At 42.7% G+C, this 26144-nt stretch overlaps 1 protein-coding gene across 3 annotated transcripts in view; it reads left to right on the forward strand.

The window, feature by feature from the left end:
• Positions 1-2470: 2470 nt before the first annotated feature.
• Positions 2471-26144, forward strand: part of LOC124002620 (TOX high mobility group box family member 2-like) — a 147504-nt gene continuing 123830 nt past the window's right edge. For 2 of the 3 annotated variants that reach the window (XM_046310174.1, XM_046310176.1), the window contains exon 1: positions 2472-3147. In XM_046310174.1, the coding sequence (XP_046166130.1) occupies positions 3043-3147 (105 nt within the window). In that variant the 5' untranslated portion in view covers positions 2472-3042. Of the gene's footprint in view, positions 3148-26144 lie in introns of all 3 variants that reach the window. The other variant, XM_046310175.1, reaches the window with a different exon arrangement.

Raw genomic sequence — 26144 nt, forward strand, 5'->3', positions numbered from 1 at the left:
AATCCTATCCAGAGCGACTTCCCACATATCACAGTTTTTGCAAGTAGACTCTTCAAATAAAATTCATATAAACTCAGCAAAAAAAAGAAACATCCCTTTTTCAGGACACTGTCTTTCAAAGATAATTCGTAAAAATCCCAAAAACTTCACAGACCTTCATTGTAGAGGGTTTAAACACTGTTTCCCATGCTTGTTCAATGCACCATAAACAATTCATGAACATGCACCTGTGGAACGGTCATCTAAGACACTAACAGCTTACAGACGGTTGGAAATTAAGGTCACAGTTATGAAAACTTAGAACACTAAAGAGACCTTTCTACTGACTCTGAAAAACACCAAAAGAAAGCAAGAAGGCATGAGGACTGCAGATGTGGCAAGGGCAATAAATTGTAATGTCCATACTGTGAGACGTCTAAGACAGCGCTACAGGGAGACAGGACGGACAGCTGATCGTCCTCGCAGTGGCAGACCATCTGTAAAAGCACCTGCACAGGATTGGTACATCCGAACATCACACCTACGGGACAGGTACAGGATAGCAACAACAACTGCCCGAGTTACACCAGGAATGCACAATCACTCCATCAGTGCTCAGACTGTCCACAATAGGCTGAAAGAGGCTGGACTGAGGCCTTGTAGGTATGTTGTAAGGCAGGTCCTCACCAGACATCACAGGCAACAACGTTGCCTATGCGTACAAACCCACCATCGCTGGACCCGACAGGACTGGCAAAAAGTGCTCTTCACTGACGAGTCGCGGCAGGGGTGATGGTCGGATTAAGCACGTTTGGGATCTGTTGAATCAGAGGGTGAGGGGTAGTGAAATTCACCCCCAGAAATGTCCAGGAACTTGCAGGTGCCTTAGTGGAAAGAGTGGGGTAACATCTCACAGCAAGACCAGGCAAACCTGGTGCAGTCCATGACGGGGAAATGCACTGCAGTACTTAATGCAGCTGGTGGCCACACCAGATACTGACTGTTACTTTTGATTTTAACCCCCCCCCTTTGTTCAGGGACACATTATTCCATTTCTGTTAGCCACATGTCTGTGGAACCTGTTCAGTTCATGTCTCAGTTGTTGAATCTTGTTATGTTCATACAAATATCTACACATTAAGTTTGCTGAAAATAAACGCAGTTGACAGCGAGAGGACGTTTCTTTTTTTTTTGTTGCTGAGTTTACTACTGATTGACTCATCATCAAAGATATCTATCACAATTTGGCAGAAAACAGAATATTGATGTGCGAAACAATTGTGTCCAGAAAACGTTCTATTGAGTAAAGTACCACGTTTACGTCGGGCCTTGTTGCAGTTAGAAAGTTGTCAGTGTTACTCAGTTCACAATCAACCTGTCTTTCTCTAAATGTTAGACACTATCACATATGATTTCTCTTCTGTGTCAAACCTAAACTATATCCATCACGATCAACGGCATTTAGTGCTCATTCGGTGCTTAAATTCACCGTGACCCAAATATGTGCACACTGGTTCGTCAAAGAAGGACAGTGAAGAATGGAAAAAAACACGACAGGTCCCCAGATAAACCAGATTCGTCTCCCCTAATCCAACACTTAACACAGCATCATGTTTTGAGTGACATAATGAAGCTACTGAAATTTGTACCTTCATCTTGCTGAATCTAAGTGTTGCTACATTTGTATTGCCACAGTAAATAATACATAGATATAGAACACCAAATTTAAAATGGTCCTAATTTTCTGTATCAAGAGTAGACTCTTGACTCCACAAAGGGAACGTAGGCTACAATGTAGATCTACAGTGTCTGATCTTTTCCACTAATTTGTATTTTGTACAAAACATCAGATTTGGGCTGCCTGTGTAAACACAGCCAATGATATATAGTACTGAGTTAACTGAGGAACCTGTTTGTAGTTCGGGCAATTGGACATTGACATTGACAAACAAACTACAATACACAGAATCTCTACACTTCAGCAGTAGTTACCCATGGTCCATGGAAAGCTACAGGATGAACAAAAAACGGCCTGGCAATAAAGCAGGTGCATGGGCTGGTCTCGCGGGAGAACATTTCATAATTTGGTTTTAAAAAAAGAGCCAGAGAAGCGACGCAGAAGCGGCCCATGAACGTGTTAAAATGTCCAACCCGTTTTGTTGTTGTTGCAAAAATACCTGCACTTGTCCCTATTACCATTTAACGTATTACTAGTCTTAAAAGTAAAGTTAAAAGGAGGTTGGGGTCAATATTTATAACAGTAACTTCGCCTATAGAGAGCCCTACAAATTGGCCGTTGGGTAGGCTATCCAAATCGTCTGGCTATGTCTTCATAGCTACAGCATCTCCATAAACTCTGATTTCTCCGAACCGCAGTGGAACTGGATCGGTTGTCAATCAGCCTGATACTGTATCTCCCCTCCCCTTCATCTCGCTCTTTCTCTTTTCTCCCTCTATTCCCTCTGTTATCGGTAGAGGTCGCATGGCATTCGGTATGGAAAGAAGTAGTCGAACTGTAACTCGAAGTGAACACATGGATAAACACTCCTACATGACAAAGCAGACAGGGAGTGAGCGCGCGACTGGAAAATAGAAACAGCCGAACGTTTTTGGGAGAACATAGAACTATTTGGGCTATATCTTTTGCATGCAACGTTGATGCTGAGTTGCTGTAAACAATTTCAGTCAACGTTGGTTCATGTTTAGTTGCTGAAACATCTACGTTTTTTTTTTTCCGCAAAGTGAACTTTTGAGAGTATTTTTTCCTGCTGCGAACACAAATATATGTATTTATCGATAGAGCATCATTGCAGAAGCTTGATAACGTTGAAGTGAGAGCACCAGCGGATGTGAGGAGAGAGTGTTTTGAGAGAATCAACCCCTTTTTCTTTCAAGCCTTCTGTTTCTTTTTGTTTGGTAAAACAGTAGAGAGAGCGAGAGAGAGAGAGAAATAGGGAGAGAGAGAGAGAGATAGATAGATAGATATATAGATATACAGAGAGAGAGAGAGAGAGTCACAGGCATTGGCGCTGCTTTCATGCCGTCAGTCTCGCGGACCCTGAGATGGACGTGAGATTTTATCCAGCACCCCCTTCAAGCGTGGGCTCATGTACATTACCAACTGATTCAAGTTGCCTGACCTCTCTGGACTATTATCACTGCAACAAGGTAATTACTGTTAAATACTCATTTGTAAAGGCGATACATTTAGATTGGATGTTGCATCTTTTGTTTTCAGTTGCTTTTTTTCAGTTGCGCAAAATGTGTTGCATGCGGCTATACCGCATTTATCAACCATGCATATTGACAAATGTGACTTCATCTGAAATATAGTATCATGATATGCATTGCATACAGCCTTCAAAGAACATTTCATAATTGAGACTAATGCATTTCCTGAAACTTTCTTGCGTCTTTGTAGCCTACTGCTCCGCAGTAACTCTTGGGAAGTTGACATCATCGGAGATGTTACCCCAAAAGGTGTATTTCTATGAGCAAGTTGCGAAACCTTTCACTGTATATATAAATTGTAGGTGAAGGCGCGGTGCTGTAAAGTCCCATGCAGAAATGCGGTGCGTACGGTGCGTACGGTGCCTATCCTATCCAGCGCAAACGAATAGCTCAATTGTATTTGAACACGGACGTAATTGCTCACAGTTTTCAGGGTTTACTTTCAACTGCTCATAATTCATGCAAAATTACGCCTAAATTTTTCCCTGCGGAAGAACATTATTTTATTTCATGACCTTTTTTACACAATAGGTAATAACTGCATTCTCCACATGGTAAACGTAACAGTTACTAATTCATACCAAAGCCACTCTGCATAACACATTTACACATAATAAGAAATAATCAGAATAACCATCATGATACACAATGGGAATTCACTATGTTTAGGGTAGACTAGCCTATATGCATGTCTTATAGCCAATGGTAGGCTACTGGTAACGCAATATGAGAACGCTTTGCCTACTATTATCCTTTTCGCATCTATTTATCCTTTATCTCACATATTCATAGGCTATATGTACATGGATGCATGATATCCATGACAAGTAATCATATTTGATTGAAGCGGAAATGGGAACTCTTTCTAATGAGTTTATTGCCCTTGGGATAAAAACTGCACCTGCTGGCAAAGTTTCTCTCAACAGTTACTGGGTGGAGGAAAGCTAAAAAACGAACAAAGCAATTGAAGCCAAACATTCACGAGACATTATTTTTTTTTATCCCACATTGTAAAATGCATGATTGGTTCGCCATGTGTGCGTTTGCGTCTATCCATATGTTCCATATTACGCATTCGCCTATACCGCATCGAGCTCACATAGGCATATTTTTTTCCACAACATCTTGAACCTATTCCAAACATTCTTCCTCTTGTTTTTAGTCTAGATTGGAATTTATCGTGTGTGCATTACTTACGTCCGCTTCCTTATATGTTCCCTTTGCAAACAGTTATGCCAGCCTGAGCATTTCTAGCGTCGTACTATAGCCGATAGGACAGTGTTTTGCTCACAGAAAGAACTACTAGTTATAAAATACGATTGAGTATATGTTTATAAATGCCTTAATTTTGTAATTAGATTGTACAATAATGGCACCAGAAGTAGCTCGCCATGTTTTGAATTTTAAAAAGCATGAAGCTTATGTAGACAGCAGTGGCAATGATATTGTTTCGCAATACTGGTCCAGTTTGTCTATGAGCTCTGTTATTATCAGATTTCTCCAGTCAAACAGAAAGCATTATAAGATCTCAAAACGTAAAAAATATATGCATAAAGCATTAAAATAGTTGCTTTGTTAATTTTCCGTTTGGCCCAATGCTCTCCATTTATAGGCTACCGATGTTATATCATGTTTGATATTGAAGCAACTTATAGCACAAGTCTTCTTCATATAAACAACACCACGATAAAGTTTTGTTGATATTGAAGCCAGTGATGGCTCAGAGGCATCTGGATTTTGCTATCCATTATGTCCCGCACCAGTTGACAGTTGATCGAATCTGGCTGTCTGTCAATGCTGTGGTCAATGTAAAAGTTATGTAAACATTTTGTCAGCAGATACAAAGCTACGTGCTCCCAGATAGTGGATGATATGAATGAATTGTGTTTGCCTAGCATAAGGCTGTATATGATAGCTATTATTCTTCGCAATATAATGTTGTTTTTTAATCCCTTTGCACTGCCACACACTTGTAGTCCTTTAAGATCAAATGTGGATTGCCTTTCTATGATATGGGCCCTATGATTCAAACTCTTGTTTGCACTAATTTGGCTATGTTGGGTAATAGGAGATGGGGTTAGGTTCCATGGAGAGCATCATAAAGCCTTGACATTACTAAATTGACACGTGTCCACAATGTACATTGTGACACACTATCTGTGCACTGTCACAGTGCACCTTAAGTGGCAAAACAAATATATATATTTTTTATGACAGTTCACATTTGGATCAATCTTTTAACACTTATGAAACTGTAGATGTGTGCTGTCTATGAGACTACCATATGGGAGTGAGTTATCACAGGCATTTTTGTAATTGTATAGAATTGACCCTCCTAACTATGACTGATACAATGTCTTACAGTGTTGCAGCTGAACCGGAAGTGGCTATGGAAACCAGGCCATCCTGTATAAACAGCTTGTAGGCTACTTCCTGTGCTAGCTAACATGCTAACGTGCTAAAGTGAGGTGTCTGCATTCCTGCTGGTTTACTATAAACCAGGCCTCAGGTAAAATGGCAGCAATGTACAGATACACGTACAGGTCATAAACACCAAAAAGCCAAAATAGGGTTAATAATGTCAGGAATTTAAAGGATTTGTAAAATGTGTAAACTGAAACTGGATGTTTGGGTTTGTGATTGGTGCATTTCATGGATCTGGATCGACAAGCCATATCAAGGGCTCTGATGGGGGGCACATCGTCTCCTCCACAAATACATAATGGGGCGGTTTCCTGGACACTAGCAAGCTCAATGGGGAATCTCCACTGAAAATGCTTTTTAGTCCAGGATTAGACCAACATCCCAAATATTTGAGTTTGAGGTGCATTCAATGATGCCATTTCTAAACAGCACAGATGCATGTATGTTTTTAGTGGAACAATGACTCTATTAAGTAGACCTACAGTAAAGGCCTTATCTAGTAACTTGTTAGACCCTATCCTGATGTCAACCTAGAACAACCCAAGCATCCTCTTCAAACCAGACAATAACATATGAACAATAGTATATTGCACGTTTTAAAAGGGAAAGGGGGATACCTAGTCAGTTGTACAACTGAATGCATTCATCTGAAGTAAAAGAGAACCAAATCTACAACATAGCAGTGTAGAGTCAAAAAGATAGGAGATACTTGCGACTAAATGCGACTATATGTATTCCCATCAATATGTATTCCCAACAACTCTCTGGGCCTATGCCTTTTCAAATCTCTCCAAGTTGCATTGTCTTGCATTGGCAGCGTCTCAGATGGCACCCTATTCCCTATATAGTACACTACTTTTGACTAAGGCCTATAGGGTCCCCCATAAGGCTCTGGTCAAAAGTAGTGCCCTATATAGGGAATATGGTGCCATTTGGGATGCACACATTGTCACTGCACTTCGCCGTGACTCATCCTCACTTTTAGCCCCAGATTCTCTCCTAATCTTTTTGAAGCCTCTCTGTATCTCTCCACCTCTCTCTCTCTTCTCCATGAGTGGGTGTATTGTTTGTTCAGTGTAGCTCCATACACTTGGCGCATACCAGCGCTAAAGGGACACTACTTCTTCTCAAATGCATGTTTCGTTGACAGACTATTTGTCAAATGTATTATGACTTGTGCATACCCCGAGGCAGACTCACTTCTGTGAAATGAAGTTGGATAGATTACTGTATCTAGCTAGCTGCTCCAATTTTCCCCAGATCCTCCTCCAACATCAATGTGTCAGAAAGTGGACTCGGATATATAATTAGATGGGTTGGATTGGAAATTCAGTGGCGGCGATGTAGTGTACTGTACATATTTGCACTACGTAAGTACAGTGTGTACAAAAGTATAAGGACAAAGGTATTGTGGCTCTGTTAGTCGTAACACTCTCTGGTGGTGTGTGTGTGTGTGTGTGTGTGTGTGTGTGTGTGTGTGTGTGTGTGTGTGTGTGTGTGTGTGTGTGTGTGTGTGTGTGTGTGTGTGTGTGTGTGTGTGTGTGTGTGTGTGTGTGTCATGCATTTCTAATTGGTGTTATGCCTCGAGGCAAGATCTATGGAGCATATGATTTAATGGGAGTAAGCCTCAGGTGTACAATTTTTCCAGTGTTTCCTCCATACACCATATATAATGTACACTCTGATGTCCACACAGTAAGAACTGCCCTGATTAAGGCCGACTTCCTCAATCCCATTTAGCCACCACAAGGTACTCAATGCTATTTGAGTATCGTTTAACTACTTTTTACAAATATTGCAGATACAAAACTATACATAACCCCTATTATCGTTTGGGACATTCCAATTTCACCCATATCTACATAATACAATTGTCGATGGAATAGTCCAAAATATGACCACAGTGGGGGGTGGCCTTTCTCATGTTTAATCTCACAGAACGTCTTATTTCTTCCCCTTGTCTTGTAATGTGACCTTAATGGAAATAGAAAATGAATTGTTATTCTAGCATTACCACCTTCTGTACACAGAAAAGTGAATTAAGTGGAAGTAAGCGGCCTTGGGTGTTTTACCGCTCATTCATACATTTTGCTGACTGGCGAATCCGAGCAAGAACTACTATACTCCCTGGAAAAGCGTTAACCCATGCATACTGTAACTGCAGGAATGCCAGGCAGAAGAGCACACACACAAATCATTCTGTAGCTCCACTGACACTGGTAGTACTCCAGCAGGCCACTGTACATCAAAATTAACCAAAACCACCTCAAACTAAATACTGTAAAATAAAAAAAGTACACGTACATTTGGGGGTAGTTCGTACAGTAGGCTACATTCGCTGGATGTACTATATTCGGTTTGTTCATGTTCTGTACTAGTTGAATGGTTGTCACCGCTTCCTGATTTTAATCAGGCGTTCCTCCAATGTGCCCGAGCATCTCTTTATTTACGTTGCCGGCAGTGGCAATGTCAAAAGGTTATGGGGGGGGGGGGGATCAGGTAGCCTGAAGCAGATTATATCTCTGAGTTAATGATAAGTACAGAGCCATTCTCTGGGGAAGCTGAGCTGAAATTGCCTTCCACACAGTGCCTACACCATTACCTCGGAAAATGATTTCTAGCCAGCCTCCCCTCGTCGTTGTGGTATGACTTATTTATTCAAAACACGACAACAAATAGCGACAAGGAGCAACGGGGAACTGCGATCAGTTTCATATATATATATTTTTTTTTAATGTAATGCATTTTAAGCGAGTCAATCATATTTTTGGACGAGAGAAAAGTAGCAGTTACGGAGGAGAGATGGTTACGTCAACGTGCTTCTCATATCTTTCACATCATTTGAACGGGCAGAAGAAGAGGACATCTAAAAAGAACAAACCTGCCTTTATTTCGATGCCGTGCCAGTGTTAACCTAATTGATAGCTGTCCTGCTTTCATATAGGCCTACCTGGTGTATTACTAGTCACAGACAGTGGCTGTGACTGTGACTAGGCCATTTACTGTGGAAGGTTGCTGGCTCTATAAACAATAGGAAAGGGATCCAGTAATGCCTGCAGTCAATAAGAATCGGGTCCTAAGGGATTGAGCCTGGACTCCAGTTTAACCTGCCGAAGAAAGAGCCACACAGACACAATGCCAAGGCCTACGGTGCTGCAGCCTGCAATCCCACAGCTCTCCATGCTTTAGCCCTGACTAGAAGCATTAGTGTCATGGCATCACTATTTGAAGCATTGGCAGTTTGCAAAGTTTAATGTAATAAATGTCTCAAAATAGGTAGAATAGTTTTAGTTTATCACCTGCATCCAAATTAGATTCATACCTGTTTGCTTTTGGTAATTGGGTGAAATTGGGTGAAACATATCAGTGTGTTGTATACTGTGATTGCTACACAATACTCTTGTTATATCAATAGCTTTAGCCACTTTATATGTACATAAAGTGTACTATTCATTAATCGGGATTAATTACAATTCAAGATATAACGCATTAAGAAACATTTGCATAGATCATTTAAATCATTTGCATGCATAATCATCACAGCTCTGCTGCACAGTAAGTGAATCATAGTCACATTCTGTAATGACAGAAGAAATTAAAGCTCTACATGGTGATTTGTGTTGGACCCCCCCCTGCATGCTTGCCCCTCGCAAAGTCATATTAACTCTCATTTTTGTCATTGCTGTTGAAGCACACACAGTGTAGTGCCGACCTCCGGCCCCTTGATCTGAAGTTCTCCTGTTCCTGATGTGGGGGGGGGGTCCTTCCTTGGTGCACCATGGAGCAAAGATATGCTAGGCAGGATGCTAGACACTTTAGTGCATGCAGACAGTATCGTCGGTGGAGAAGGAGAGAGAGTGTCGAGGTTGATTTGATTTTAGCTGCCGGTGATGGGCAGGATGTATGTTTGTAAATTAATTTGATCGAGCTATTTAGCCTATTGATTTCTTCTGATTAATAAATAAACAAACATGTTTTGTTGTTCCTCAGTAATACTAGCCACCTAGCAATTGTATGAAGTTGGCTTTAGCTAGACAGCTAGCTAATCTCCCAATCTCCCAACCTCATAACTAGCAACCAAGCCATTTCAGGCTACCAATCAAGTTAGAGTAGCTTTTCTAACTATCTTAGCCGGCATGCCTGCTGGCAAGATTGCTAGACTTTAGAAAAGCAAGCAATTACTAAATGTACTGAATAGGACTCACATTCCTTTCAATACTTTACCCAGATTTTAGCGGAGATGCAGATAAGCATATTTAGGGTTATGATACAATACCAGTGTGGCAGTTGTACTAAACTCCTAAGGCATAAAAGTTCTTAAGGAATCAATGTGCATCTGTGGCGCAGAAGGGCCAAGCCTAGCCAGCAGGGCCAAGCTTAGTCAGCAGGACCAAGCCTAGCCAGCAGGGCCAAGCTTAGTCAGCAGGACCAAGCCTAGCCAGCAGGGCCAAGCTTAGTCAGCAGGGCCAAGCTTAGTCAGCAGGGCCAAGCTTAGTCATCAGGGCCAAGCTTAGTCAGCAGGACCAAGCTTAGTCATCAGGGCCAAGCTTAGTCAGCAGGACCAAGCTTAGTCAGCAGGGCCAAGCCTAGCCAGCAGGGCCGAGCTTAGTCAGCAGGACCAAGCTTAGTCAGCAGGGCCAAGCTTAGTCAGCAGGGCCAAGCTTAGCCAACTCTGCTGCCGCAGTGCACCTCCGCACCACAACCACTGCTTCCATGTCCCCCGCCGTGCCGCCAGGGGCACCGCCAACACTGCAGGTCACCGCCGTGCCACCAGGGGCACCGCCAACGCTGCAGTCCCTCGTAATGCCTCCAGGGCACAGCCAACACTGCAGCACAGAGTTTCTAAACCCAGAGGCGCAAGATTGCGAGACTTTCGGGAACGTATTGGTAGATGGGTAAAAAAAGGACATTGAATATACCTTTGAACATGGTGAAGTTATTAATTACACTTTGGATGGTGTATCAATACACCCAGTCACTACAAAGATACAGGCATATTTCCTAACTCAGTTGCCGAAGAGGAAGGAAACCTCTCAGGGATTTCACCATGAAGCCAATGGTGACTTTATTAACTGTTACTGTAATGGCTGTGATACAGTAGGATAAAACTGAGGATGGATCAACAACATAGTAGTAACTCCACAATACAAACCTAACTTACAGAGTGAACCGAAGGAAGCCTGTACAAAATAAAAGTATTCCAAAACATGCATCCTGTTTGCAACAAGGCACTAAAGTAATACTGCAAAAAATGTGGCAAAGCAATTCACTTTTTGTCCTGAATACAACGTGTTATGTTTGGGGCAAATCCAATACAACATATTACTGATTAGCACTCTCCATATTTTCAAGACTAGTGGTGGCTGCATCATGTTATCGGTATGCTTGTAATCAGTAAAAAAACAAAAACAGAATGCAGCTAAGCACAGGCAAAATCCAAGAAGAAAACCTGGTTCAGTTTTTGAAAATAATAATATGCAAATGTTGGACAATCCAGGTCTGGAAAGCTCTTAGAGACTTACCCAGAAATACTCACAGCTGTAATCGCTGCCAAAGGTTATTATACAAAGTATTTGACTCAGGGGTTTGTGATTACATATGTAAATGAGATATTTCTGTATTTCATTTCCTGAAATGTTGCAAAAATTTCCAAAAACATGTTTTCACTTTGTTATTATGTGGTATTATTGTGTGTAGATGGGTGAGAACACAACAAACACAACACAACAAAATAAGTCAAGAGGTATGTTGTCTCTCCTGAGAAAAGGAGACACAGTCTTCCAGCTGATGGCGAAATTTAAGTCGCACTGCATTATTTCTGCCTCTTGCGCCAATTCATTTTGTTACTCCAATGACCAGAGAAAGTTAAATATTCCTCTATATTAAAAACGATGCATGCACAGTGATCCGAGCTATCTGATTGGTCAGCGGTAGGCTTATATGTGCACTTGATTTGCTCTAGGTCTGCCGGGTAGGCGGAGTTCTACCTTCAAACATGAAATGGTTTTCTGCCAAACAGTGCTAAACAAAAAAGAAGCCAATTCAACAGGTAAAGAGGTATGCTTAGTATGATTACTAAAATTGACAGAATTAGGCAGAATTATTATGGCTCTAGATTGCAGGAAAAAGCTGTTTCAGGTGTATGAAAAATGCTAAATGTACGAACTTGCAGAGGGGGATAAGCCTCCTGTCAGACCCCCCCCCCACTCTAAATTACGATGCCCCTGGGGGGGGGGACGACTTTATTTTTCAGCCACCGTGTCAGTAATGTCTCTCAGCGATGTGGAAACCAAAATGAGCCTTGCCAACAGATGTGTTCCAGCACAGATAGTGACTTGAAAGACAAACATTTATTGTTTTAGTGCACTTCGTGTGATTCAAACTAGAGGTCTTCACGAATCCACAGTGGGTCCGGATCCAGAATCCTAAATAATGTCTGGGTCGGATCTGATATGATTGTCACCGTTCTAGGGTTTTAACTGGCTTTTCCGAAAGGGCCCTTACAGTTTCGAACGCGACTCCTGCAGTAGAGAGAGAGAGACATATGATAATTTATGCTGCTGCTCTTGCCTTTCACGAGAGTGGTGCGTGTTGTGTATAGTTTGTTGTTGGCCCATCATAAGTCATATAAGCGGCAATAGGCTACAGTCATTGGGCCTCGCTCCATGTGTGGCAAAAGTTAGGAGATATCTAATCACAGGAGGCTGCTGAGGGGAGGACGGCTCATAATAATGGCCAGAACAGAGTGAGTGGAATGGATGTATTTGATACCATTCCACTTATGGAAGATGAAATTAAAGTGACAGAAAATTAACTAAAAGTTAAAGGAGAAGGATAGACTACAACAACCAAGAGCCATCAGGTAGGCAGGCTGCTACTTTATATTCTGTTATTTGTAACTGTAGGATGAGAGAGCGCTTGCACTGCAGAATCAGTTAGCATAGCTAGCTAACTAGCTTCTCCTGGTTTGTTGCAGTCCAAGACAGGTACTATGCAATCATATTGGATGATAAATAACCTAGTTATGGCAGATATTAGTCTACTTATAGCTTTGAGTTGGCTTGGTTGGTTGCTGTCTCTCCCTCTCTCCTTCCTGCTCCCCATGTCACTCGCTCACAGTACAGCCCTTCCCACGCCTCCCACGCCTGCTAGAGCGGTACCCCTCTCCCTCCTTTCTTGCTTTATCAGCTGCTCCGGTTAATAAACCAGGTCTATAAGGATCAGGTCTAGTTGTCCTCGGGTCTGTTCGGAACGGGCCTCTCTATTTAAAACAAACATTTTTTCATATCGGATCCAGGTGGGAAAGCCCCAATTCCGTTTTGGAACGGGTCCAATGTTTTGGACCTGTGAAGACCTCTAGTTCAAACCCAAACTGCATGAAATGCTGATTGATGGATCTGACTAAAAAAAAGAGAGAAAAAAGTGAGTGAATAAGAGGTGAGAATCTGTTCTGTGCGACTTGACTGTTTCCTCACTCACTTGAATTGAGAAGGGGGAAAACCCTGACCGCGTTTCACTGCAAGAGACATTCACAGGTTCAGCCCTTTGCTGTTAGCACACCTAGCTACCATTCGAGAACACAAACCTTTCTCTAACAAGGTTTGAAATCCCTCCCAGTTTTTTGGCAAAATGTTTGCAACGTCCATGCAACCTGCATCATAAACATGATGATATCTTAATATTTTGATATCTTTACTTAAGTTGGTTTTTCAACAACAATCCAAATATAGCCCGGAGTAACATAACAGTGAAAGCATATACTGTGTGTGTGAGGTGTTGACCTATTTCATTGACACTGCCTCGGATTTCTCACCTGTCCTAGAATGCAATTAGCACGCTTTATTTTCAAGACACAGCCCAATTAACAAAGGAACACATTAGTATATCATACGTGCCAGACAGCGCTTGTCAACACTCCGACACACCACTCAGCGTAACACCTCCGGATTCCAACCTATTTCGCATAATGTTCTAGGACAGGAAGAATACAGTGTCTCGCCTATAGTCTCATAGTTGCATTTTCTGAAAGGTTGAATGGCTGGTGGTTGGTGGTTGGTGGTTGGTGATTGCTTGCTACAGGCAGGAAATGAAACATTGAAAGAGAGGGAAGAAGGGGGGAAAAACATTTCTTGGAGACTTGACAGGTCATAGTGTGGAAAGTTTGACATGGTCTGGACGTGGCTGATACTGTATCTCTGGTGATTATCGGGACGTTTCAGAGTGACGGAGCTAAAATAGTTATTAGTTCAGTCTGGTGATAAGAAAGCGAGGCCTCCGACAAAGGCTGCATCCCAAATTGCAACCTATTTCCAATATAGTGTACTCTGGTCAAAAGCAATGCACTATATAGGAAATAGAGTGCCATTTGGGACACAACCCAATTCCAGGGCCAAACGATGAGGCAAGAATTTGCCGCAAACTCGACAAGTGTTATCTGCTCTTATAAGACCAAGACCCGTCTCCTCTGTGGTAAGATTTTATTAGCAGGTAGGCTACAAGCAACAGCTGATACTGACCAGATTTCTCTCCAAACATTTTCATTATGTTACTGTATACCTGTCTTTGCAAGTGGAGGCCGCAGTTTGTGCTCTTTTTAACGTCTTACCACACTCATCTTACCACACTTACCACACTCACTTCTTCCAATATCAATGTGCATTTTCTTGGAAAGTCCGAGCGATTCCAGTGATCCCAGATTCCATAGGATAAATGTGTAGAAAAGCGATAAACAAACTGTCGGCGGAGTGGAAAAAATGCAGCTGTCGGGTGTATTAAGAGTGGGTCGGCGAGGCTGGGCAAACACGAACAGTTGTCTTAGCTTCCTGTGGCATGTCCTGTGCAAACACACAGTGGAGATGGCTGGCTTGGGGCCGGGCTTTACTAAGTGCCTTTGGGCCTGGCTGAGTACACACACGGACCATTCCAGAATCCTACCCCCTTCTCCCCGTCCCACCCCCTCCTTGCACGGCCATTGGCCACTCCTCAGTATTCAGACACCTTTTTCCACATTTTGTTACATTACAGCCTTATTCTAAAATCTATTAAATGGTTTTCCCCCTCTTCAATCTACACACAATACCCCATAATGACGAAGAAAAAAAAAATCTAAATTTTTGCACATATATTAAAACTAAAAACTGAAATAACACATTTACATAAGTATTCAGACCCTTTACTCAGGACTTTGTTGAAGTACCTTTGGCAGCGATTACAGCCTTGAGTCTTCTTGGGTATGACACTACAAGCTTGGCACACCTGTATTTGGGAAATTTCTCCCATTCGTCTCTGCAGATCCTCTCAAGATGTTGCAGGTTGGATGGGCAGCATTGCTGCACAGCAATTGTCAGGTCTCTCCAGAGATGTTCGATCAGGTTCAAGTCCGGGCTCTGACTGGACTGCTCAAGGACATTCAAAGACTTGTCCCGAAGCCACTCCTGCGTTGTCTTCGATATGTGCTTAGGGTCGTTGTCCTGTTGGAAGGTGAACCTTCGACCCAGTCTGAGGTCCTGAGCCCTCTGGAGCAGGCTTTTATCAAGGATCTCTCTGTACTTTGCTCTGTAAATTTTTCCCTCGATACAAACTAGTCTCCCAGTCCCTGCCGCTGAAAAACATCTCCACAACATGATGCTGCCACCACCATGCGTCACCATAGGGATGGTGCAAGGTTTCCTCCAGACGCATTCAGGCCAAAGAGTTCAATCTTGGTTTCATCAGACCAGAGAATCTTGTTTCTCAAAGTCTGAGAGTCCTTTAGGTGCCTTTTGGCAAACTCCAATTGGGTTGTCATGTTCCTTTTACTGAGGAATGTCTTCTGTCTGGCCTCTCTACCATAAAGACCTGATTGGTGGAGTGCTGCAGAGTTGGTTTTCCTTCTGGAAGGTTCTCCCATCTCCACAGAGGAACTCTAGAGCTCTGCTAAATTGACCATTGGTTTCTTGGTCACCTCTCTGACCAAGGCCCTTCTCCTCAGATTGCTCAGTTTGGCCGGGCGGCCAGCTCTAGGAAGTGTCTTGGTGGTTCCAAACTTTTTTCCATTTAAGAATGATGGAGGCCACCGTGTTTTGAGGGACCTTCAATGCTGCAGAAATGTTTTGGTACCCTTCCCCAGATTTGCTCCAACACAATGCTGTCTCAGAGCTCCTAGGACGATTCCTTTGACCTCATGTCTTGGTTTTTGCTCTATATATATATATATATATATATATATATATATATATATATATATATATATATATATATATATATACTGAATGAAGCTTTTCTGACAAAGGATAGTTCTGTATAAACTATAATCAATAGTACACTCCATTGTCATAGAGATAATAAATGCTTCTAAGAGTTCTGTAAGCCTTCTAGTAGTAGTCAGGCATTATATTGATGCCATAGGTCTTGTGATCTCTATCTCACGTTTCAATTGCTACAGATGTGTTTTTAAATCAGTAAGGAACAATGAGATGTATTGCGAATGTCACTGTGTCGGGGCTCTCTGTGTTTCCCATGTTGTGACTTAAGACTGCTCAATAAGCCAGGGGCCACGTCTCCATGTCTAGTGTATGGTTTTCCTGCCCGTGTATCACTCACACGGCTACTGTTCCTTCAGACATGCTTAGGTTAAGGCATAACTTGCATATTTTGGTTTGTTGAAATGTTGCTGTCTTTATTATTTTGTCTCTCCCAGAAATGCTATATATTGAGTTGATATTGCTCCTGCTTCTGCTTTTTGTCCCCTACTATTGCTGATTGGAATGTGATGTGTCGGTGTAGCCGAGATGGGAGTGTGTTCAAAATGCAAACAGGGGCATTGCTTTCTCGTCGACCGGTTTCACTTAATCTTTTAAACAAAGGCATTGACATTTGGCTCTGCTTTCTGAGAATTGCACTCTGACAGATTGTATATGCGTGTGGGTAGCTGTTCATAATGCAGCCACTAAAAGTTGGCCGGCAGAACTGGATTTTTGCCCTCCCGAAACACTATGTAAATGTGCTTATTTAAAGGCATCTTTATTGCGTCATCTAGAATCTAGATGGTTAGTAAAAGCGGCTCCTTTTGCTATCTGTAAGCCTACTTTTCCTCAGGACTTTACCCAGAATCAATTACGGAGATTGGCTAAGTCAATTCAGTGTCTTGTTTTCTTTGCACCCCCGTTGCTCGCAGGAAATAATTACACCCCGTTCAAATACGAGTCGGTGTGAAAACGGCTCGAGGGTCACCGATATTATGCCGGATACTTCAATTGCCTTAGGACCCGATGTTGAGCTGCGCATAGCAGTCCGCTCAACTGCCTGTGAATGTTATATGCCCTGCGAAGCCATAATTGCCTATTTGTAGAAGGGAGGGAATCTGAGGTTACAGTTTGATTTAGCAGTTAAGAATAGTCGGAGGGATTATTAACGCTTTGCAAGGAAGCTCATTTAAACATTCCTTTGATGTTTCATCAGGGAGATCAGATCAATCAGAACTCTTATCCCACTATATGGCTCAGCAACGATGGGAATGATGAATGCACTGGCAGATGAAGCAGTGAGAGGAGTATTTTGACGAGTGAATTTAGGCTGTTTTTGTATTCGTCAATGGGGGTCAGTGTGAGTGGTGTGAGTGATTACAGTAATTCCTTTCACAGCTCGGCTGTATAAAAACTTGACCTCCTGGCTCCTTAAGCTGTAGTTTCTCCCCACCTGATATCTTCTCTGATAGAACCCAAGGACTCAGATGAGAATAAATGGAAATGTTTGCTTTTTTGGATGTGGCCCCCAACTCTGTACAAACTGCACAGAATGAAATAGCAGTAACATATTGTCAGGTTTTCACTGACACCGGCCTCTCTCAATCAGGTGGGTTTTTGGCAGGCAATGTCTGTTCCCCCGGTGCGACACTTTAATACTATGTTAATTGAGTTCAAAGGAAGCTTAATCAGAACATTCTAATGGAGTTACAGATTCGCTAAAACTGCTCTATTGGACTCCGATCGATGACCTGTTCACTTTTTGCTATTATGCATAACTGTGGGAATGGGTGAATTATTTAAATTGCTCACCAAAAAAAGTCAAGGACGTTATTGACATGAAGAGAAGTACAGCATAGGTTAGTTGGTATGTAGCTGAGCTTGTGTGCATTTGGAATGTCATTAAATGCGCTTGGCCTCATTTCAAATACTACGCTGTTAAAATACTGTACCTTAAGGGAAAAGGCAGTTGAATATTTGTAATATGGTCTGCATCGTGCACTTTCAATGAGTTTCAAGATGAGTTATCCTCCGCGGCCTCCCCTTTGACATTTCAGAGCTATGCAACTTTTGAAGCATGGATTTACTGTAATCTATTTTTAATTTTCTTCTTCTATTATTGATGTGTGTTTGAGTTAAACACTGTAAATGGAGTTATTTTGTTTTGCCACGCCATATCGTAAATTGTGAGGCCATGTTGCAAAAATATACCTTTGTTATAATGTTTATATATTGTTGCATGTAAATCCTAGTAAACCATACTAGAATACTCGTAATAATTGTTTTCCAAATCATTTATCCACTCTAGGCCCCCCAACCCCCTGACAAACAAGCCACTGTCGTGGGATTGTTAGCTCATCGCTCTCATTCTGTCTCGCTTCAGCATGTTGGTCTGGCATCAGCAAAATCGTCAGGAAACTTCAAAGTTGCAGAGGAAATGGGGAGGGGGGTTTTGCCTGGCCACTGTGCCCAGGTTAATTAGGCCACATTGTTGACAAAAAAGGCAGATGCTGCTGACAATGCGGCCATCGTCGTCGAGGCAGAGGACAAGTATGTGTATCTGATGATGTCTGGTCAAAAAGGGTATGGCATGTCATAGTCTTTTTGACCATACATCATCAGATACATGGGCTACTTATCCACTGAATAAAAATATGCAACATGCAACAATTTCAAAGATTTTACTGAGTTACAGTTCGTATGAGGAAATCAGTCAATTTAAATAAATTCATGAGGCACTAATCTATGGATTTCACATGATTGGGCATACAGGTACATTAAAAACAGCTTGGAGCGTGAATCAGAATCAGAAAACCAGTCAGTATCTGGTGTGACCACCATTTGCCTCATACAGCAGGACACATCTCCTTCGCATAGAGTTGATCAGGCTGTTGATTGTGGCCTGTGGAATGTCCCGCTCCTCTTCAATGGCTTTGCGTAGTTGCTGGATATTGGCGGGAACTGGAACATGGTGGCGTACACGTCGATCCAGAGCATCCCAAACATGCTCAATGGGTGACATGCCCGGTGAGTTTGCAGGCCATAGAAGAACTGGGATATTTTCAGATTCCATGAATTGTGTACAGATCTTTGCAACAAGGTGCACCTGTGTAATGATCATGCTGTTTAATCAGCTTCTTGATATGCCACACCTGTCTGGTGGATGGATTATATTGGCATAGGAAAAATGCTCACTAATAGGGATGTAAGCAAATTTGTGCACAACATTTGAGAGAAATAAGCTTTTTTATGCGTATGGAACATTTCTGGGATCCTTTATTTCAAACTCATGAAACATGGGACCAACACTTTACATGTTGCGTTTCGACCGTTGTTCAGTGTTCTAAGACAGATGGGAGTTGTTTCGCTCGCCACAGAGCACTGTTTGGACGCTGGAATAGTTTTGGATGAACATGTGAAGGAAACCTACTTTTTAAAATTATTTGTTTGACAAGCAGATGATGAAAACATCATGACTGGTTGTGTTCATGGCACATTAAAAGGTAATACATCTTTATTGAGTGGCCTCGGCCTGGGGCCTCCAAATGACTGATTTCGCCCCTGACCTTTTAATATGATTTGAATTGAGTTCAAAGGAAGCTAATCAGAACATTCTATTGGACTCCGATTGACGACTGGTTCATTTCTCCTGTTCACTTTTTGCTGCTATGCATAACTGTGGGAGTCAGTGAATTATTTAAATTACTCACAAAAAGTCAAGGGCGTTATTGATATGAAGAGAAGTACAGCATAGGTTAGTTGGTATGTAGCTGAGCTTGTGTGCATTTGGAATGTCATTAAATGGGTTTGGCCACGCGCAAACACGCAACTATTTTCTCCTCATTTCAAATACTACGCTGTTAAAATACTGTACCTTAAGGGAAAAGGGAGTTGAATATTTGTAATATGGTCTGCATCGTGCACTTTCAATGAGTTTCAAGATGACTTGTCCTCCGCGGCCTCCCCTTTGACATTTCAGAGGTATGCAACTTTTGAAGCATGGATTTACTGTAATCAATTTTTGGGGGCATTGTTTTCTATTATTGATGTGTGGTTGAGTTATAAACTGTAAACGGAGTTCTCAGCATTTTCTTTTGCCATGCTATATACAGTTACTCTAGCTGTCAGTGCTAGCATACTGCAGTTAGCGCCCTCTGCTAACAAAGTAGTTCATGCAGCATGCTAATAAACGGACCAAAATGGCAACTTGAACGTAATTTCAAAGTAAAGATAAACTGCATGACAAAAAAAAGCTAACTCGGTCGCTCATGATAACAGGGTGCCTCTATGGATCAAAATATAGCCCTCGCTTAACAAGAAGACTACGGCCATATCGATAGAATGTCTAGAACTCAACCATGTTCTTAACAAGAAGACTACGGCCATATCTATAGAATGTCTAGAACTCAATCATGTTCTTAACAAGAAGACTACGGCCATATCTATAGAATGTCTAGAACTCAACCATGTTCTTAACAAGAAGACTACGGCCATATCTATAGAATGTCTAGAACTCAATCATGTTCTTAACAAGAAGACTACGGCCATATCGATAGAATGTCTAGAACTCAATCATGTTCTTAACAAGAAGACTACGGCCATATCGATAGAATGTCTAGAACTCAACCATGTTCTTAACAAGAAGACTACGGCCATATCGATAGAATGTCTAGAACTCAACCATGTTCTTAACAAGAACACCAATGGCCAAGAGGGGAGCATAGTGCAGTCCGAAAGGTACAACTATACGGTCGGTATAAACCACGAGCAAGTGCAATATACTGCAGGCCATTAACACCAGTGCAAAACTCATTAACTGCAAGTGTAAGATGGAGCCCTTCCAGAATGAAGATAGACATATTTAAATTGACAGTCAGGGTATACAGTATGTGTTTTTAGAAAGGACAATGGCATCATTTCTTCGTTTCTTAAAGCGAACAAAAACATTGCTTCAGATATATGTCGAAAATATTTCCTTGTGGTTTTGTGGCTATTTTGATCCCATGAGGCCTCTTTACAAGTGTTTCTATCATTTTCGAGGCCATGACCAAAATAGCGCCTGCAATACAAGGCACTTTGTGGCGTGAAAATGGCCTCGTAATGGCATTAAAAGCAACTGAGAGGCCCCCGTAGATTCATTTTCACAAACGTGTGAGATACAGAGTGTGTTTTTGTTTTTCAGAAGAAGCGTGTTTACAATCACCTCGGATCAGCTAATATACAATCTGCAAATGGATCAAGACGAGCCATTCAATCCAAATCTCCCAGAATGCAGCAATAATAGCTTTTCTTTGTACATGTCCTGTCAAATCACCTGATACTCCTCCAGTGATATTTTAATGTTAGTCACTGAGTTGTCGGCAGAGAAAAAATGACTCCTCTATGTTACTGAGTGATTACATCATCAGAGAGTACATGGGACATACATCAGGCAGAGTAATTCCATCATTAAGCTACAGCTCTCTGCAAAAACTCATATTGAACCGAACCCAAGGTGTAGGCTACATGAAGGTTGAGGGTGTAACAAATAACTGGTTGACTCTCCTATTTCACAAGTTTTCGGAATATTTTTTTCATCCATGGTGCATCGGCAAATTCCCACACTTCCAATTAACGCAGGGGCGTGTTTGCTTATCTTTGTGTATCCTTTAACCAACACGCTTCTGTTATATCGTTAATTAGAAGAAAACATTTCTTCGGCGCTGCAGCTAACATACAGCTTAATTGGAGAGCCATTCTATGTGTTAGCGAGAGTCATAGGCCAAGTCGTAATCCAACATCCATATGGCAAAGCCTGCTAAGTGAATCAAAAGCTGTGTATCAGTGGAACTACACTGTTCCTTGTTGTCCCTCAATGGAACTGTGCTGATTGAGCGAACGGGCAAGCGCCCATGCCAACAAGCCTTTCGGGTATAGTGTGTGTGCCATGACGCTTTCACGTCGTTGCCTTCTATGCCGAAGACTACCTCACATCTCAATAAGCATAGGATTTGTTTCAGCAATTTATTTGTATTAAAAAAAAAATCTGCCTCTACAAAAATGCTCACACGAAGACTGAATGCGTGTAGTGTGGAGGGTTGCGATAATGTCAGCGATTTGAACTCAGGCCCTGGAACATACATGAAAGTAGGGGGTTTGAATACAGAAAAGCTGAAACAGAAAAGCCCACGAGCTCTAAGCTGAAGTATACAGTAGTAGTTATTGCTTCCATATTTTAGAGGAAACCACTAAAGTAGTGGTTGTGATAATTCACTGAGTGAGGAAATGAGGTTGATAACAATTAGCGTTTCAAAGAGGAAACCATTCTGCATTTCTGTTCATTTGATAACTCTGTTTTTAACTTAAAGATAGAGTTATCTTATTATTATTATTATTTATTTATTTTAAAAAAAGCTTTGCATGTTGTATTTAGCCATGCCATCTACTCTCCTACAGTACATAGTAGAACAAAATATTACGGCCGTAGCTAGCTCCATCTCAGCCATTTTAAAATCAATGGAGACAAACATATCTTCACATAAAACACTCAGTGCTGTGTAGCAAATACAAATAGACACATGAAACAGTATTGTTGGGTTTACTTAGCAACATGGCTCACTTTCTCTGAAAAGCATTTCTCTGGGCTTCTCTTGGTGGTGGGAAAGTTGAAAGGGAAGTCCTTTAAAGTGCATTTTAATGTAGCTTCTGTGTAAAGCCTGAGAGAGAGAGAGACAGAGAGAGAGAGAGAGAGAGAAAGAGAGAGAGAGAGAGAGAGAGAGAGAGAGAGAGAGAGAGAGAGAGAGAGAGAGAGAGAGAGAGAGAGAGAGAGAGAGAGAGAGAGAAATTGATCTGGAACTCCTCTCAGAACACAGTGCATTTAGGGGGATGAAATTTACTGATGCTGCTCTGTTTGAAGATGTGGTAATGACTGCTGGTATACAGGGGCTGAGAGGGCATTTCCTACTACAGAGTAGCCTACACAAACCAACAGTAGTACTGCTATATCTGTACTAAGCTTCTCGGAGAAGTATATCTGAATATCTGTCAACCCCTGGCCTGGTTAATGCCACGGCTCGCATATTGTTTCATCTGATACATCTAGGTTATTACAGTGCCTTCAGAGAGTATATCACAGCCCTTTGACTTTTTCCACATTTGTTGTGTTACAGCCTGAATTTAAAATGGATTACATTGAGATGTTTTGTCACTGGCGTATATACAATACCCCATAAAGTGAAATTATGTTTTTCAAAATTTTTACAAATGAAAAGCTGAAATGTCTTGAGTCAATAAGTAATCAATCCCTTTGTTATGGCAAGCCTAAAAACATTCAGGAGTAAAAATGTTCTTAAAAAGACACATAATGAGTTGCATGGACTCACTCTGTGTGCAATAATAGTGTTTAACATGATTTTTGAATGACTACCTCATCTCTGTACCCCGCACATACAATTATCTGTAAGGTCCCTCAGTCGAGCAGTGCATTTCCATCACAGAGTCAACCACAAAGACCAGGGAGGTTTTCCAATGCCTCGCAAAGAAGGGCACCTATTGGTAGATGGGTCAAAATAAAAAAGTAGCAGGTGATAGAGGACCCAAAAGCGACTTAACAGAAACAGAGTTTATTCAAGTCCAAACAGGGAATAACAGAAATCCTCTAGTCTGTAGAGGGGAATAACAAGAGAAGCGGCCACAGACTGCAGGTCGCCGGGTAGGCGCAGGCCGTAGTTGACAGAGACACCTGCTCACACGCAGCATCTGATGAAGGCAAAAAACACGACAGGACAGGGCGAAACACAATCACAGCACGGTGAATACTAAACAAGGAACCGACAGGACAGGAACGGAACACAAAGGAATAAATAGGGACTCCAATCAGGGGAAAGGATCGGGAACAGGTGTGGGAAGACTAAATGATGATTAGGGGAATAGGAACAGCTGGGAGCAGGAACGGAACGATAGAGAGAAGAGAGAGCGAGAGAGTGAGAGAGGGAGGGGAGAGAGAGGGATAGAAAGAGGGAAAGAACCTAATAAGACCAGCAGAGGGAAACGAACAGAATGGGGAGCACAGGGACAAGACATGATAATAAATGACAAACATGACAGTACCCCCCACTCACCGGCGCCTCCTGGCGCACTCGAGGAGGAATCCTGGCGGCAACGGAGGAAATCATCGATGAGTGAACGGTCCAGCACGTCCCGAGACGGAACCCAACTCCTCTCCTCAGGACCGTAACCCTCCCAATCCACTAAGTATTGGTGACCCCGTCCCGAACGCATGTCCATGATCTTATGTACCTTGTAAATAGGTGCGCTCTCGACAAGGACGGGAGGGGGAGGGAAGACGAACGGGGGTGCGAAGAAAGGGCTTAACACAGGAGACATGGAAGACAGGATGGACGCGACGAAGATGTCGCGGAAGAAGCAGTCGCACAGCGCAGGATTGACGACCTGGGAGACACGGAACGGACCAATGAACCGCGGAGTCAACTTACGAGAAGCTGTCGTAAGAGGAAGGTTGCGAGTGGAAAGCCACACTCTCTGGCCGCAACAATACCTTGGACTCTTAATCCTGCGTTTATTGGCGGCTCTCACAGTCTTCCCCGCAGACAAAGGCAGACCGGTAATGAAGTCTAAGGCGATGTGAGACCATGGTCGAGAAGGAATGGGGAGCGGTCTGAGACGACCGGCAGGAGGAGAGTTACCCGACTTAGTCTGCGCGCAGTCCGAACAAGCAGCCACGAAACGGCGCGTGTCACGCTCCTGAGTCGGCCACCAAAAGCGCTGGCGAATAGACGCAAGAGTGCCTCGAACACCGGGATGACCAGCTAACTTGGCAGAGTGAGCCCACTGAAGAACAGCCAGACGAGTGGAAACAGGAACGAAAAGGAGGTTACTAGGACAAGCGCGCGGCGACGCAGTGTGCGTGAGTGCTTGCTTAACCTGTCTTTCAATTCCCCAGACTGTTAACCCGACAACACGCCCATAAGGAAGAATCCCCTCGGGATCAGTAGAAGCCACAGAAGAACTAAACAGACGGGATAAGGCATCAGGCTTGGTGTTCTTGCTACCCGGACGGTAAGAAATCACAAACTCGAAACGAGCGAAAAACAACGCCCAACGAGCTTGACGGGCATTAAGTCGTTTGGCAGAACGGATGTACTCAAGGTTCTTATGGTCTGTCCAAACGACAAAGGAACGTCGCCCCCTCCAACCACTGTCGCCATTCGCCTAGGGCTAAGCGGATGGCGAGCAGTTCACGGTTACCCACATCATAGTTGCGCTCAGATGGCGACAGGCGATGAGAAAAATAAGCGCAAGGATGAACCTTATCGTCAGACTGGAAGCGCTGGGATAGAATGGCTCCCACGCCTACCTCTGAAGCGTCAACCTCGACAATGAATTGTCTAGTGACGTCAGGAGTAACGAGGATAGGAGCGGACGTAAAACGTTCTTTTAGAAGATCAAAAGCTCCCTGGGCGGAACCGGACCACTTAAAACACGTCTTGACAGAAGTAAGAGCTGTGAGAGGGGCAGCAACTTGACCGAAATTACGAATGAAACGCCGATAGAAATTAGCGAAACCTAAAAAGCGCTGCAACTCGACACGTGACCTTGGAACGGGCCAATCACTGACAGCTTGGACCTTAGCGGAATCCATCTGAATGCCTTCAGCGGAAATAACGGAACCGAGAAAAGTAACGGAGGAGACATGAAAAGAGCACTTCTCAGCCTTTACGTAGAGACAATTCTCTAAAAGGCGCTGTAGAACACGTCGAACGTGCTGAACATGAATCTCGAGTGACGGAGAAAAAATCAGGATATCGTCAAGATAGACAAAAACAAAGATGTTCAGCATGTCTCTCAGAACATCATTAACTAATGCCTGAAAAACAGCTGGCGCATTGGCGAGACCGAACGGCAGAACCCGGTACTCAAAATGCCTAACGGAGTGTTAAACGCCGTTTTCCACTCGTCCCCCTCTCTGATGCGCACGAGATGGTAAGCGTTACGAAGGTCCAACTTAGTAAAGCACCTGGCTCCCTGCAGAATCTCGAAGGCTGATGACATAAGGGGAAGCGGATAACGATTCTTAACCGTTATGTCATTCAGCCCTCGATAATCACGCAGGGGCGCAGAGTACCGTCCTTCTTCTTAACAAAAAAGAACCCCCGTGCGCAGATCATGATATTCCTCCGGCACTCCTGTCAAATCGCCAGGTTCCTCCTGAGAAGTAGGGACAGAAGAAACGGGAGGGATGGCAGACATTAAACACTTCACATGACAAGAAACGTTCCAGGATAGGAT

The sequence above is a fragment of the Oncorhynchus gorbuscha genome, linkage group LG18 (assembly GCF_021184085.1).
Source record: "Oncorhynchus gorbuscha isolate QuinsamMale2020 ecotype Even-year linkage group LG18, OgorEven_v1.0, whole genome shotgun sequence".
Taxonomy (NCBI): Eukaryota; Metazoa; Chordata; class Actinopteri; order Salmoniformes; family Salmonidae; genus Oncorhynchus; species Oncorhynchus gorbuscha.